This window comes from Xyrauchen texanus, chromosome 44 (genome assembly GCF_025860055.1).
Source record: "Xyrauchen texanus isolate HMW12.3.18 chromosome 44, RBS_HiC_50CHRs, whole genome shotgun sequence".
Lineage (NCBI taxonomy): Eukaryota > Metazoa > Chordata > Actinopteri > Cypriniformes > Catostomidae > Xyrauchen > Xyrauchen texanus.
The window spans coordinates 4,865,760-4,882,531 of NC_068319.1; the positions used below are offsets into that span (position 1 = coordinate 4,865,760).

The 16,772-nt window shown below is 38.5% G+C and overlaps 1 protein-coding gene across 1 annotated transcript in view; it reads right to left on the reverse strand.

Moving 5' to 3' along the window:
• ogdhb (oxoglutarate dehydrogenase b) overlaps positions 1 to 16,772 on the reverse strand; it is a 30,818-nt gene that overhangs the window by 1,853 nt on the left and 12,193 nt on the right. Inside the window, 18 exon segments of the mRNA XM_052117685.1 lie at positions 63 to 217; positions 630 to 793; positions 898 to 970; positions 3,189 to 3,314; positions 3,441 to 3,512; positions 3,600 to 3,778; positions 4,150 to 4,277; positions 4,377 to 4,527; positions 6,100 to 6,228; positions 6,463 to 6,565; positions 6,709 to 6,861; positions 6,951 to 7,130; positions 7,653 to 7,781; positions 8,082 to 8,261; positions 9,361 to 9,451; positions 10,567 to 10,713; positions 12,087 to 12,241; positions 12,461 to 12,576. Coding sequence (XP_051973645.1) covers positions 63 to 217; positions 630 to 793; positions 898 to 970; positions 3,189 to 3,314; positions 3,441 to 3,512; positions 3,600 to 3,778; positions 4,150 to 4,277; positions 4,377 to 4,527; positions 6,100 to 6,228; positions 6,463 to 6,565; positions 6,709 to 6,861; positions 6,951 to 7,130; positions 7,653 to 7,781; positions 8,082 to 8,261; positions 9,361 to 9,451; positions 10,567 to 10,713; positions 12,087 to 12,241; positions 12,461 to 12,576 — 2,431 coding nt within the window.

Genomic DNA, 16,772 nt, shown 5'->3' on the forward strand with positions numbered 1-16,772 from the left:
GACATGTTATTGACAGGTTTTGTATAATTAACCAAACAAATGAATCCACAGCGATGTGTTACCAAACGGGACGTCTGTTGTTGAGGGTTCTGCTGATGCGTGGCTTGACGTAGTCATAGTAGCCTTGATTCTTATGTTCCTCCTGACACCACAGCAGCTGTGCCTGAGAATACTTCTCTGCCTCTGCCTTCACCAGGTCAAATGGGAACGGAGAGAGCTGGAAAATAATACATACAAACTTAATCGAACACAGCTCAGGAAAAACAAGGTTGTTCTTGCTCTTGAAACAAAAGATGTACTATGAAGGCATGACATTTGTTTAGAAATCTTTATAGTTATGAGGTCACATGAGCACATTAACATATGACCACCCACATTATGATTCACCAACAGTGTGAATCATAACAGAGGTAATTTACATAGAAGTATTAAAGGTATGGTAGCAAAAACAGCTGAATACTTTTAAGGGTCAGAGAGAGAGGATGGAAGACGATTGTGTCAAACTAAATTACAACTTTCTAGGTGCAAAAAATTGGGATTCAGGTAAAAAAATTTATTGCTCCATACATGTAAAATATGGCTTATTTAGTAAACATAGTGAAAGTGACTGTGTGTAAGTGATAGTGTACCTGCTCAATGCGGCTGATGGCCACGGTTTCGTCCATGCCCCTAGTTTTTCGCTCTTTGGTGAGTTCATAGTAAACCTTCCCCGTGCAGAAGATGAGATGCTTCACTCCCGCTGAATTCTGGCATGCACTTCCTTCCTCTGGAATCAACCGTCTGAAGTGTGCGCCTAATCAAATCCAAACACACACCAGACCATTACTACTAACTTCAGCTGTTTTTATTTATTTATCCCAAAACATGGCCTAATTTTTTTAATGTGAAAGCAATCACCTGGTAACATATCGTCAAAACTTGACTTGGCCTCTGGGTGGCGTAACAGTGATTTAGGCGTGAAGATAATAAGCTAGAGCAAGAAGACAGAATGAAATCAAGATTAAAACTTAAAAAAATTGCCAGAATTAGCTACAGACAGGGTTCAGATACTTTTGAACTCATCGATTACTGAGAAACACAAACACTCCTCACTTCAGTGCTCCTTTGGAAGCTCCGTCCTCCCAAATGTATGCATGTGAGATGGTTTTACGCACACCATCTCCAGACACTCACATTTCTCCTGCTACTACATCTAACATCACAACAACAGCATATATGGGTTCTGTGAAACATAGCAAAAATTGTTACCCACCTATCAAGAAGAATAGGCACCCGTCTTCATGCCTTTTACCTATCAGAGGTCTCTCCACCACTGAAAAGCCTCACCAATGTTGACGCAGCTCCTAGCCCTCGACTTATCATAATCCTTCTTTTTTAGTTTATATTCGTCTGATCTTTTCTCTTGGTCTGTTTCTCAGCCATTTGTCCTCATTGGAGTTTAGAAAGTTTGCATCAGCTAGATTTGCTGTCTCTTTTCTAATGAATCACTCTACCCCCACCCCCCCTCCTGTGCACCTGCAAGAACCACCCCCTGTTGCTGATTGGCTGGAGTAGTGTTGTTTTTGTCCAATTTACAGAGCCATGGCTATGTACAAATGCTAGATTCGTTTTCAGCCCACCCACAGAACGGACAGCCAGCAGACTGTTATTAGATATTTGTAGAATTTGACAAAAGTGCACCTTTAATTTTCATGACCTTTTGATTCAGACTGATTCGCAAATATATTGGTGCGTTTACGCTACACCAGGGGTATCCAAACCTTTTCTACTGGGGGCCAGATAAAAAAAAAGAAATAAGGTGTCAGGGGCCACACCATTGTAATAATAAAAAAAAGGCTGGAGGCCACTATTACATCATATTTATATTGTATGCTTAATTTTATGCAAGTTTTAATCACATTTTGTGTTTTCTCACTAAGAATGCTTGTAGTAGAACAGTGATGCAGGGTCAGAAAGTAAGGGGGTTCGGGGCAAAATGCCACCAAAAGTGATCTGATATAGTTCTTTAAACTCTACTTTAAAGTGTAGCATTACACACTATCTCAAAATATGTTTTGAATAAAAGAATTACACAGTACATTTTTATATGTTTAGAAAAAATGCCCTCATAAACATAAAAATTCCCCTGAAAATGATATCCATAGGGCAATTATTGGCCCCTTTATGGAAAAGTTAATTAGTAATGTAACAAATATTATACTGGGTAAAAACGTGTTACTTTCAATACCCTTGGATTTAGCGTTTTTAATTTTCTGACGTCAATCAGTGTCACTGCAAACCACAAGCAGTTTTGGGTGTGAAACAAAACAATAATCATAATGTTTTCCTGCAATGATTTGATTCAAGGAATTACTCATAGTTTCTGTTGTTGTTACTTGCTTTACAAACACGATTTTAATTTGATCAAAATGATTGCGCTAACTTTATTTGGATGAAACGTATGTGCGGAGAGCATACAGCACAAGCTGAGATGCACGAGTGTTTTGAGTGCTTTATCTTATGTCCTTAATCTCAAATGATGCCGAGTCCGTAAATCATTTTTCTTGTTTCAATGAAACATCAAAACTATCCAATTCACCTCAATGAATAAACTTACCAGAAGTCATTCTAGGAAAGTGTGCTTGGCTCCAATGTCTCTGTGCGCACTCAATAAACATGGTGGCCGGCTGGCGCTGCACAAAGGCAGCTCTACATCGTTTTACGATGCATGGTATCGGGACCTTTCATTGAGAACGAATACATGAGCAAAGTATCTAACCTGATACTTCTATCCTATAGTCCTATAACAAACTCATACATTTTTTTGTGTGGCGCTTCACCCGTGGAAATCTGGAGGATCCCAAACTCCTGAACTCTTCCATTGGATGAAGCTGGTGGCAACTAAAGGGAACACACTAGTGGAGACAAATGAGCTGTGAAATGTGGCTGTACGGGATAGCGACACCAGTGTTCAGAATACAAATGTCATATAATTTCTCGATATCGGGCCAAATTATATTCTACTTCTACTGTCCTCTTTTTGGACACCCCTGCGCTACACTCTACACAAGAGTAATATTTTCACCATTGAAATGTTCATGACTTCTCTATGACAGTTTAACAATTTTAGATTCCCTGATATTTCAATTTTTTACATGACCATGGGAACTCTTTATTAATGATGTTGTATTTTTAGTATAGTTCCTTACAGGCTTTCTGAAGGGCAAAAGAATTTGCCTTCTCAGGACATGAAAGTAGTTTGCGGGAGTGGAGCAGTTCACAACAATCCAGTTACAGTCATACAGCTGCCGAACGGCAAAGTCTTCTGTGATTTTCTGTGACAAACAAAACCGTATAAAGCCTTGTATTACAGTAGTGGCAGGAACAATATTGATATTAATATTAATAATAGTGCTCGGTTGAAATGTACATGTTTCAAAGGCAGCAGATATTGAGCTTACCGGAAACACATCAGGGTCGTCATTGCACATCTGCAAGAATCTCTCTGGACGGGCAGATGAGTGCTCTGGGCCCTTGAAACATCAGCCAGCCAAAGATTAAAAAGGGAATTGATGGAACAATGGAAGCACAAAGGGGGATATAGGAAGATATAACCTCACCATGCCCTCCATGCCGTGAGGCAGCAATAGCACGATTCCATTCTGTCTGACCCACTTGGCCTGGCCAGGGGCGATGAACTGGTCAATGATACACTGGGCTGTGTTATGGAAGTCTCCAAACTGAGCTTCCCAAAGCACTAAAGCATTAGGACTTGCCATGGCAAAGCCCAACTCAAAACCTGGATACACACAAAGAGACGCAGACCTGAGGATGTGCTTGTTTTGTGGCCAGTAGTCTCATGCATCCTGATTTTTCACTATTAGCACAAAGTCTGGTCTACTTTGTGGCCAAGAACTGCCTACCTGTACAGGAAGGGTTTGCTTGACGACATATAAAATAACCAGCCATAGTTTGTTTTTACAAGTCCACAATAATAAACTGGCTGCTAAGTGCCTCAATAAAACTCTTAAATTTAGTGTTATCTTTGAAAGAAACTTAAACTAGTGACTAGTTCTTCAGAAGTACCCTTAATATAAACAACTTTGTGTGGACTGATTAAAACCCTGACTCCCAGACATTTTGTTTACAGAGACATAAATGAATACCCACCTAGAACCCCATATTCAGATAGGGAGCTGTTGCACACAGTGTAAGGAGCCTGGTTTGGATCCACGTAGTTCATGGGAATGCAAGTCCTTTTGTCTACATTCTGATCATGCAGCACATGGTGGCGATGACTTTGAAGAGAACACAAGCCAGCAGAAAATGAAAACAGTCAGACACGGATGTTGCTTCTAAATCAAGTTTATTTAGTTAATTAATGTCCCTGGTCTTACCTAAAGGTGCCTCTTTCCACGTCCTGGCCACTGAGACGCACATGAATGCCTTCCTTCAGCAGAGAGCCAAAGGCCATGTATTCTCCTAGAGCCCAATCCACTGAGCGGTTCTGCACCATCCCTGCTCTGCCCTTCAGAATACGAGCAAGACCTTTGAGAAAGCCAGAGACAAATCCAGTTGGTGTTCAGGGAAAGATGCTAAGGTAACCAGAGATAGTTTAGGGAGAAAAATGGCCACACTTGGAAAAAAAAATAATTCAAAAGCATAAACATTGTGGCTGAGAGTTTTAGTCACTCAGCCCTCTACATTGAGAGTAAATCACTTGCATATATGACCAAATTTCACACTACATGACAAAAATATGTCTGTTATTAGCCATTTGCTAGTAAATGCTCCAATTTCACTCGTCAGTGATTGAGTTGTGTAGTGGTGAAGAACTTAAGCACAGCGAAACTGGCGTTTAAGAAGCTGGATTCAGCCTCTTCTTTTAATGCATGTTGCCTCGTGAGCACATACTCAAAGAAATTGACCTTATTTGGCTGCAGTGGGTCCTGAGCTGACACAATCACGCTGTCACCATTGCTGTAGTTGAGCTATGATAGGCATTTAACAACGTCAACTTTTCCACAGACTCTTTTCACAACATTTTCCGTTTTGTAGCATGGCTACAGACCAGTAACACGCCTGCTGGACGTTTGATGGAAGGTAAAAGTGCTCCAAAACTCAAGAGCTTGTAGATTTGAATTTGAGAACTTTTAGCTCCTTCCATGTATTTTGTGTCCAAAGACAAAATCCACACACTCATTTTCATTTCATGTCTCTTTTAATATCCATTCTGTTATTTAAAGTCAGTTGGTGATCAAAAAGTAAAAAATAAACATTGATTGTAATAATACATTGGATGGATGAAGGAAAAACCACTGTGCAACTTCTCTCTCATTAATGAGAGAGCACTAATTCAACCGTAAACATTTGCTCACGGAGCTGCCTGTTCTTTTAAAGAGACGGTACTATTTTAGCGCTTGTTATACATATCAATGTAAATCATACAAGTGCATATAAACAAACATGTAGTAATGTAGTAACTGTAATAAATGTGTAAATATAAATATTTTTAAGGGACAATCATACATTATGAAATATTTTATCTTCAACAAAGCATTTGACAAATATGCTCTTGCAGCATCTATACAGGGGTTTTTATAAAATCTAATGTTTTTACATGGTACTTTGATATAGTAGCACTTAAATTATAATTTTTATAATAAAACTTATACATTATTGTTATAAGTGAAAATCTATTTTCATTATTCAGTTCCAACCTTGTGAATTGTTTGCTAAAAATGTGTATGAAATTTTAAACCCGATATTACAGCTTGCATCATTACTATAAATGCAATTTCAGGACATTGTATAAATGGATAGAATGTGAAATCTGTACTAAAATATGATTGAAATGATAAAAAGTGAAATATTAAATAAAATGTACAATCTTGCATATATCATCGCACGGAGTCATATACAGTATAATCATATTTTATGTATGTGAGGATGGCTCCTTGTCTGTTTTCTTCTTTTTCAGTTTTTAGTTACATTACGCTTACATGTAGTCAAAAGTCTGGCATGTAAAAACAAAAATTAAGTAGCCAATGGTGATTATTTCTTCAACTTGTCTGTAGAGTATTTTCAGTATTCAATAAATATTATTCAATATAAATGTACCTCCATGAATAGTGAAATCCTCCACAGGGACAGAGGAAGCCACCTGACCAATGTGATTAAGCACTTCCTCATTCAGACCAGTGGACGGACAGCTCATGCTCTTGGGTTGGCCATCCAGAGTGAAAAAACCTGCAGAGCAAGCATGCAGTCTTAAAAAGAAGTACAAATATTTGCAAAAGAACTTGCACGTATACAAGGTGATTCTTGTAAATGAACCTAACAAACCTCTGAGAAATGTTTAGTTAAAAAAGTGTTATTATTATGTGCTATTATTCTCTTAAATAAATACCACTTGCTTTGATATTTGTTTTCTAGTGAGATGATATTAAGTCTATTTTAAATAGCCATGGTACATTCACACACCTGGCCAAGGTGAGTCAAGCCAGTGTTTGATGTGCAGGATCTTTTCGTCTTTGGAACGAGCATACGCCTCTTCACAGATTTTGTCATATTTGACAATTTCATCCTGCAAGAACAGTCAATTTTCAACAAGTGATTTAGAAAGAAAAATTCTGCCCACAAAATAAATGCAGTTACATTCAATATCTCCAATCAAAGCCTTTAAAAATCTCTATATCTTCATTATGAGTAATATTTTGTTCATCTGACCTCATATTCCAGTCTGGTGACAGCTCCCTCTGCAATGAGTTTTTCAGCATATTTCTGTAGAACAGGTTTCTGTTTCTTTATCTGTTTGTACATTAATGGTTGAGTAAACATCGGCTCGTCCATCTCATTGTGGCCGTTCCGTCTGTAGCTCACCTACAGTGCAAAGGTGAACATCAGCATCAAACATCTAAACCACGTTACGAATTAGGACAGCTGGCAGAATTCCAAGATGGAAAACCCACCAGATCAACCACTACATCTTTGTGGAATGTTGCCCTCCACTCTGCGGCCACATTACACACGTACATCACGGCCTCAGGGTCATCTGCGTTAACATGGAAAATGGGAGCGTTGACCACTCTGGCCACGTCGGTTGGGTACGGTGAGGAGCGGGCCATCCGAGGGTCAGTGGTGAAGCCGATCTAAAAAGAGTGGGGGGAGTTGGGGGGGTGGGGGTAGTAGTAAAAAAATTGTAAAAAAGAAAAAGTATTAAGACATAAAATATTAGAATATATTTATTAGTCATAGACTGATATATCAGCAAGGACAATAAACAGGCCATTATTTGGCCATTTTGATAATGTTGCCAATGGCTGATATTTGGAACCTTGTGTCAGTTCCAAATTCCACAAACAGCCAACAGCCTAGTTTTTGAAATATGTTTAGGTAAAACACGTAAACATCAGGAAAAACATATTTAATTTCAGAGTGTGTGTACTTCTCAATTGCTAAAATAAAAGTGTATTAGCCTGAATCATCTATATCTGCATTATAACACTATCCAGTTACCAGCTTCAGCTCTTGAATTATCCATAAAGTTTGAACATTGTTATTTTTGGGTAATTACATAAACATTTGTATATATCCGGCTGTGTGTAAAATATATTAAAAAAATGTCCTGTTCACAGTGTAAATACTCAGTTTGAAATGAGTGGGAGACACACCTGGTTGTTGACCACCACATGCACAGTGCCATGAGTGCTGTAGGACGGCAAGTCACTCAAATGGAAGGTCTCATAGACGATGCCCTGACCTGCGAAGGCGGCATCTCCATGCAACAAGATGGACATCACCTACAGAGACAAGGACACAGTCAGAACACTGTCCCCTTACTGACACCATGTCAATCATTTTTCGTTTTCTGACAATAGAAGACAATTTAAGACAAACTGCACATTATCACTCTTTCTGGAAAATGGAACAATAATATTATTCCCACCCCCTTGTCATTTACTAGCAATAGCAAGTAGCAAATCCTGGTTTTGCCAGGCTGTGATGTAAACTAAAGGCTATTGGCTATCTTAAAAATAAGTCCTCGATATGAACATAAAAGTAATAGTTTTTGTCAGGGTCTTAAAAAGGGCAATACACACCCTGTTGCCATCGGAGTCACCACAGTAGAACTGCTCTGCTTTGGTCTTGCCCTGCACTACAGGGTCCACAGCCTCCAGGTGTGAGGGGTTGGCCATCAGAGACAGGGTGATGTGGCGGTCAGTGACCCGGTTTATGCGTCTGTGGTACATACCCAGATGATATTTCACATCACCGGAGCCCTAAGAGAAGGAGAACAAGAAAATGAAACATGAACAGGCCAGGAATGACTGTTGAGAGGGAAATCAGGTGCATTACAGAAGGGTTAAGTGAAGGGCGGAAGTGGAGCGCCACTACTGAAAAGCGGTGTAGAAATAAACTTCTGCATTTTCAAAACAATGCTCATGCAATGACTGTCCTGAATTTATCAGCTATAAATTCTCAGACAATTATTTCGTTTTTTAATATAAATGCACTCACAATTATAAGTGCACCAAAATGGGTTTTTTATTGGACAATGCCGATACCTAAAGCAGGATGACAGACATAATGGCTGTGGATACTAAATTAGACTTATTTTACCCGATACTTACACAAAATTCACTAAGAAATATTCAAACACTGAAAAGGTACAATTATCCAATATCAACTGACAGGCTCAGCAGATGCAAATAATCTTAAAATGATCAAATATCAGCTGAACATTCGGCCTGGCCGATATATCCATCACTAATCAATAATAACAAACAACACATGTAATTTCTCCTAGAGATCTATTGATAGTATGGAATAACATCCTACAGTTCAGTGTCAAAATTCTAGCTTGAACCATCAGAATCTGCCGGAAGACAGCAGGGTAGATGAATTTACCAACCACAGCAGGACAGAACCAAAACTGGTGGTGTTAGGGTCGCAGTGGGTGAAAGCAACACAGCGTACGAGCAATGAGAGACAGCTGTGGGGCCTTATAAGGCATAGGCTAGATAATGATGGGATGAGATACTGGAATTAAATGAATGAATGAATGAAATGAGTGAATTATAGCTTAGGCTTGCATTTCTAAGGAGAGGCAATGCTACCTAGAAGTTCGGTTAAAACTAGATGAAACTGCTTCATAGTTACACATCAATACACAGAGTAAAAAATGCAACTAATAATTCTTAACCTAATTCTTAGAAATGTTTAGCTGAGGCCTTAGGCCAGAGAAGGCAGGAGGCCAGGTTTAAGGGGTGTGTCTGAAAAGCATATTTGTTGAGATCTTTGTTGTAGAATTCGTTTATGGAGTTGAACTGGGTGTGATTTGTTGAAGAGAAATGATGATGGCTTGAGAGTGCTTCTCACCTCATCAGCAGCTTCCAGCTTGGAATCAAACTGGCAGAAGATCTGATCCAGCTCCTTACGGATGACGTTAGCAAGCACATTCAGACGACCTCTGATGGAAAAAATACAATTCAGACAAATACTTTAGTTCCAGTTGTCCCATATGTGACATGATGTATTCACCTAATCTAAATAAATGATTCTGCATAGTCACAATAGTTGCAACTCATCACAGCATCTGCAAACTGACAGCAAACGACACCACAGTGACTGCTCCAATCTTGGCCTGGATGAAGGAACACCAACTGCAACTCAAACCAGCCAAGACCGAACTTCTTGTCTTTCCAGGCAACCCTGCTGTTGAACAAAACATCACCCTGCAGCTGGGTGCAACTACAGTAATGACTTCCAAAACGGTCAGAAATCTAGGGGTAACCATCGATAACAAACAACATTTTGCAGACCACATCTCAAAGATTGCAAGATCATGTATATTTACACTACAACATCAGGAAGATAAGACCTTTCCACTCTGAACATGCCACACAACTGCTTGTTCAGTCACTTGTCATAACTAGACTGGACAACTCTAACTCTCTCATTGCAGGCCTTCCTGCATGTGCAATTAGACCTCTGCAAATGATCCAGAATGCAGCAGCACGTGAACCAAATGTTACACCACTCCTTGTCTTTCTCCACTGGCTGCTGGTTGATGCACGTATTAAATTCAAGGCTCTGATGCTGGCATACAGAACAGTCACTGGGTCTGCCCCAGCATACCAAAAATAATTTCTGCAGAGCTACACGCCCACTAGAAGCATGCAAGCGGCTAAGGAACATCGCCTTGTTGTACCAACACAAAGAGGCACCAAAATACTTTCCTGCACTTTCAGCTTCTTCATACCACGTTGGTGGAATGACCTTCCCAACTCCATCCGTGAAGCTGACTCGCTATCGGTCTTCAAAAAATGACTTAAAACACACCTTTTCCATGAGCACTTAACCAGTCACTAAAATTTTTTAAAATAATAATAATAATTCTTGTTGCACTTTAATCTGTTTTGAATACTACTCTGATGCTAGTGAAATTTTGTAATATGGCTCTTTTCATACAGATTATTCGCCTATGTTTTCCTCTTTTGTAAGTCGCTTTGGATGAAAGCTTCTGCCAAATGAATAATGTAAATGTAAGCAGTTTGAGCAGTGCTGTATGGTTGGTCACTCTACCTGTGTGGCATGCCCATGATGACGCTCTCCACTCCATTCTCACTGGACTTGTCAATGATGGTTTTCAGTGCAGGAATGAGAGAATCGGATCCCTCCAGTCCAAAACGTTTCTCTGATGACCACTTCCTCTGGAGAAACTCCTCAAACCTGACAGAAATATTACATTACAAGAACATTCACAAACATCCCTATTTACATGCTGTAACAAATCACTGAAGGTTGCAGAGTTTTACGAACAAATATTTTCCACTTTCCAAATTTTAACCTTTACAATACAAACAAAAAAATTCATGTAAAGGCAAAAAAAACTCAGTATACAACAAAACATCTCTATGATCACCTTCCCACCAAGTCCCACCGAAATATTGCAATGTAATTGTGTTGCTGTTGTGTTCAGAAGTGTTACCGTCTCATTTAAAAAATCGACAGTAGAACTCACACTATGTTTAATAGTGAAAGTAAGAGCATTTCCACATGCACAATGCAACGAGATCTTGCAGGATTGGGACTACACAGCCAAAAGAAGACACTTGTTAGTGAGGTTAATCGAGAAAAAACAACTTAAATTTGCTAAGGAGCACTGGAGATGAACTGTGGAGTAATGGAAAAAGGTCATGTGGTCTGATGAGTCCAGATTTACTCTATTCCAAAGCGATGGGCATGCGCACAGGGTAAAAAGGGAAGCACATGAAGCGATGCACCCATCATGCATAGTGCCCACTGTACAAGCCTCTGGAGGCAGTGTTATGATCTGGGTTGCGTCAATTGGTCAGGTCTAGGCTCACATAACGTTGCTGGCAATAAAATGAATGTACTGAATGACCAGCCTATCCCATCAATGTTTTTTTTCCTTGGGCATAATGACAATGCTTCATTAAGCTCAAATTGTGAAAGAGTGGTTCAGGGAGAACGAGGAATCATTTTCACACATGAATTGGCCACCACAAGTCTTGAACTTAACCCCATTGAAAGTCTTTGGGATGTGCTGGAAAATACTTTACAGAGTGGTTTGACTCTCCGGTCATCAATACAAGATCTTGGCCAAAAATGAATGCAACTCTGGAGGAAATAAATGTAGTGACGTTGCATAAGGTTGTCGAAACAATGCCACGCTTAATGTGCGCTGTAATCAAAGCTAAATGCGTTCCAACAAAATATTAGAGAATGCACATTTGTCTTGGCCAGGAAGTGTGCAATCTCTAGCATTGACAACTGGGCAGGGCAAGAGACTGGTATAAACGCTTGTAGAACAGCAACAGCACTGCCTACTGTACAGGGGTGAAAAACAAAGTTTTTCGTTTCATTTGTTTTATAAACATGGAGTGAATAGAGCTTTCATTGAAAAATCATATTGCAAAATCATCACAAATTTAGATGTGAACAAGACTTTAACACCAAATTATACTTCAGGTTTGCACATTGCAGATCACTCCACGCACAGTATTTGTGATGCAGATGAGCCGCGTGGCTTGACCGCATTCTGCCTAGTTTTGGATGACCTTTAGACTTAAGGGAAAGACCTGGTTGAGCGGATCATACGGGCCAGTAGCCTCCTCTTCTCATCCAGTGTAAACTGCATCACTCCAGGCTTCTCAAACTTCTGCCTGATCCACTGACACTGCTCCAGATCATTGATGAACATGAACTCTACCCCGATGTGCTGACAGTACGCCATCTGTTTAGTGCAGCAAGTGAGACATCAAGCAACTGACACACAACAAATCTTTCGAATTTAGTTCTTCTCAAACGTTAGTTCTTAATTCATTCAAATGTAAGGTTTCTGTTCCCAAACTTATTTTATTTAAAGTGACATTAAAAAAAAAATAAATCACAATAATAGACAGTAGCATGTAGCACATTAATAACATTTCTTGAAAAGCTGGTGGGTAGGTACCTCTAAACGTCGGATGATTTCCCTGAGTGGAAGTGCACTCTCACTACCCCCAATGAAGGTGGTCGTGGGAAGCCGGAACACTTTATCCAGATCAGTCTCTTCCAGGCCATAGAAGTCTGACAGCAGACATGCAAAAACACAGATGGGGAGGGGGGAAGAAGGGCATCCAGAACAGAACACCACCATGGATCCGATGGACACATGCAAGCACAAAAGACAGTACTGCATTAGAGAAGGTATGCTTGTTGTGAATAATGGAACAATTTTCTTTATGATTTAAAAGGTTTAACAAGAACAAATAAAGTGGAGATGGTAATAATACACAGAAAATGCAACGAGCGAGCCGAGACAACAACAAACTGATAGCAAAGGAAAATGGACAGGTTAAGGGTGAAAAGTCATAGAGGTGGAAAACACATCTATTCCAGCCCAGTTGAACAGTGCCAGGGGAATGCATGTCTTTAAGATACTACAGATGGTGTAAATGTTGATCATGACAAGTGGTGAGGGAAAATGTAATTTAACAAATTTCACCTTGATGTGTTTCACAGTGTAGAATTTCTTTCCAAATGTCTCATTGATTTTAATGGATTTTTTGTTGGAACAAGTTTAAAATTGTGCTGTGCAATTAATCTCAATAAAATCGTGATTCGAGCATGAGCATTTTTTTATTTTGAATTCTGTTATGTTTAATTTGCTATTCTGATTGGTGAACATCTTTTGTACACTGACAAGATCTCACTTATGAGAATTCGACCAGAGAGAACAGACTTTAAATCGGAAAGGTGAATAAAGGAAAAAAAGGCATAAGAAAATGTTTTTCTCTCCTGAGATGTATTTTTAAATTATAACATTTTGGAAAGAAAAATGTATGAATAAGGAAAAATCTACCAATAATAACAATTAAAAATAGCAATTGCAATTTCAATCAAAAATATCTATCGTGATGTTTTTTTTTATTTTTTATATTGCACAGCCCTAGTGTGAATTAGTAAGCTCTGAACTGAGGCTATGAACTATGACCTCAACACGAGCTGGGCTGTAACACGGTGTTTATTCACACTGTGAACATAGAGTTCTTCCAGTTGTGTTTACTCGGGTTATGCAAATATACATAATGCACCTGAACACAGCAGGAATGAAAACATGACATGATGTTCCTGCAACACCAATAAAACGAGACTTTCTAAACTAAATGTGATCAGACACTTGTTACATTATAAAAGCAGAGTTTAAAAGTACTTTTACGTCTTTTTTAAGTGCTGTGTTTGTCTGTGTTGTGAAGTAGCGTATTGGTCTTTCTCTGATTTGGTATACAAGTGCTATCACTCTTTTTGTGCTCATATCAATTGATAAAACAAGATTTTTGAGAAAGATGTGAATGTAGATATGGTAGGTCCCTCCTTCAATGGAAGTCTATGACATTTCTGCGCCTGTTTTATAGTCCGCCAAGCGAATTTGAGGGATCATTCACAAAAAGATTAAGTGAGATTAAGTTACAGAATACAGAAGTATTCCAGGTACAATACAAGTTAAGCTAAATCAGCAGCATTTGTGGCATAATGTTGATTACCACTAACATTTATTTCAACTTGCCCCTCCTTTTCTTTAAGGATAGCAAAAATATGGATTACAGTGAGGAAATTACAATGGAAGTCAATTGGCCCAATCCGTTAAAATAACTGTTTTAAAGTATAGCCACAAGATTTAAATAATATGAGTGTTAACATGATTTTAGTGTAATCAAATCGCTTACTTACCTTTTCTCTATAAAATTATATCTAATTTTACAGCTTCGTTGCAATGGCTTTGTACACGTAAACCCTAAAATGACTGTAAAAATTACAATTTAAACAACTTTACAGCTCTAATAATACAAAAGTTTTAACAGAAGAATTAATGCAAGTAGTTATATAAAAGTATATGCTTCTGCATTTAAACTTTACAATAATTAGCCCAATTCACTTCCATTGTAAGTGTCTCACTGTAACCTCGATTTTTTATTATTTGGGGGGTTTTCGGAAAAGGAGGGATGAGTCGAATAATTTTTTGTGGTAATCAAAATTATGCCACATATGCTGTCGATTGAGTTTAATTTGTATTGAACTCAGATTGTTCCTTTAATACTAGAGGTTAGGGCTTTCCCTAACCACAAGTATGAGCAATAATAATAATAATAGTGATGCTTACCTTAGCTTTGACCACAAACTATACCATTACCAACTGAAAATAGTCAGGGTTATTTTATTTATTTATTTAGGAGACTCTGGGAGCATGCCACAGCATCAGAATGCACCGAGGCTAAAAACTGATGTTCCACGAGGATGAGAATCCAAATCAGAATGAGCTTTATTGCAAGTGTTCTCACATTCCCAAGTTATTTTTGTGGGTGATAGGAGAAACAAGTGCACAGAGCATTACATTGAGACACAGAATATAAGATAAGAGTATAAATAGACACAAATAATAAGATATATAACATTGAATCTTAACATAAGAATCCCAGGACAAGATTAGAGGGGAAAGTGCCACACATATGTCAGCTGGGACTCCTCTAAGGAGTAGAATGGCACAATGCCAGAGTTACATAAACACATCTCTACTAATAGATGACGGTGATAAAACTTAAATTATTATACTCAATAAAGCAAAAAAAAACATGTGGTCCTGGATAACAGTTCGGAAACACAAAATGTAGTAACACCGCATGCTAAAGTGTTCAGTTACTAGGCCTTATTAATGTCTGGGGTCAATGTTTGAATATGCAAATGTGAAAAATCAAGGACGTGGGGGTTCCTCTAAAGACTGCCATACAAAACGACAGCAACGCTCTACGGTTGTGCGAGCATTCAACATTTTAACTATGCAGCACTCTAAATTTGTTCAATTGCTGCTCCCGGATCAGGAGGGGATGTAACACTGGTGGAAGCCCCTTTAAAAAATGCTACACAGGTGCACAAGCTATGAAAACTTCATACCTCCAGCTGTTAGATGAGACAGGTGAGCTTTAAAAACAGCTACATCTGAGGAGTCAAAAAGCCACATGCCAAAAAATTAATTTCCCTATGTGGACGTGACTAGTTACAAAGAAATGTATTTTTTAGCTGTTGGACCATGTCACGACCTGAAATGACCGAACCTGTGAGGTGTTCTGAGAAAAGCACTGAACGCAGCATTTCCACTAAATGACAATCACAACAATGCAGTGCCCTCACACAGTACAAAACTCACTCACCCCACCTGCTGCGCTTTATAACCCTCCGTTGTCCAAACATTATGGATAGACAGGTCACTAGTTTGGTATGTTCATTGACAATCAGTCTACCATTGATAAAAAGGCAGTAAAATGTCATGCTTTGCCATTAGGAGAAACACAGAACAGATTGCATCAGTTTTTAAAGTCAGTTTGGAAGACTGAAACATTCATTGCAGCACAGTATTCTATTGACTCCAATCATTTTTGAGCTACTGAATAAAGGTGTGAAAACTACGTTAATCAAATCATAATTCTTAAGTAAAAAAAAATTAGATTATTTTACTAGTTCTTATTCTAAATTTGTTGAAGCAGAACACTGTATAATGTTTAGTTAACATCAGATAAACATCGTAATGCTGTTTACAACTGTACATAAAGACATTTAATGAGCTACAGTATTGCCTGTGGCTCATGTCTTGCTAAAGTATCTGATCATTGCTGTTAAATACAATGAACATAAAACTCAAAAACATTTTGTTCATAATACAATGAGAAATAAAGCAACTGCTTTTCAGAACTGAGAAAAGCAAACAGGCTAGGCATTACTAGAGCAATAAAAGAAAGAAAGGATCTGAAAGAGCACTAGGAATCTGCAGAGAAGAGGAGAAACTAAAACATGACACTAGATGAGAAATACACTACTTAACTGACAAACAGACACTTCTGAAGTCAAATGTGAAATATACCACTGTATGAGGAAACATCATTTACAATGGGTAAAGCCCAGAGGCCTGGGTGTGTTGTAATAGGGTTCAAATGTAGAGGCTCTATTCCAAAACCTGATGAGCTGCATCACAAACAACATTTTTAGGTGTAAAAGGAGTGTTCCATGTTTCCATCACAGATCAAATGTATTGTGACATGCTCAATAAAAATGTTCATCCAAGATGGCAGGCAGTCAAATTAAATGTCAACTAGGGCTGGGTATCAATTTAGATATCCCCATTTAATTTATTTCTGATTCAAAAGCCCTCAAATCTTTTCAGATTCATTTGGACAGCGCTCATAAAGATAATAAACGATATTCGCTTAAATACTGATACAGGCAAATTATCA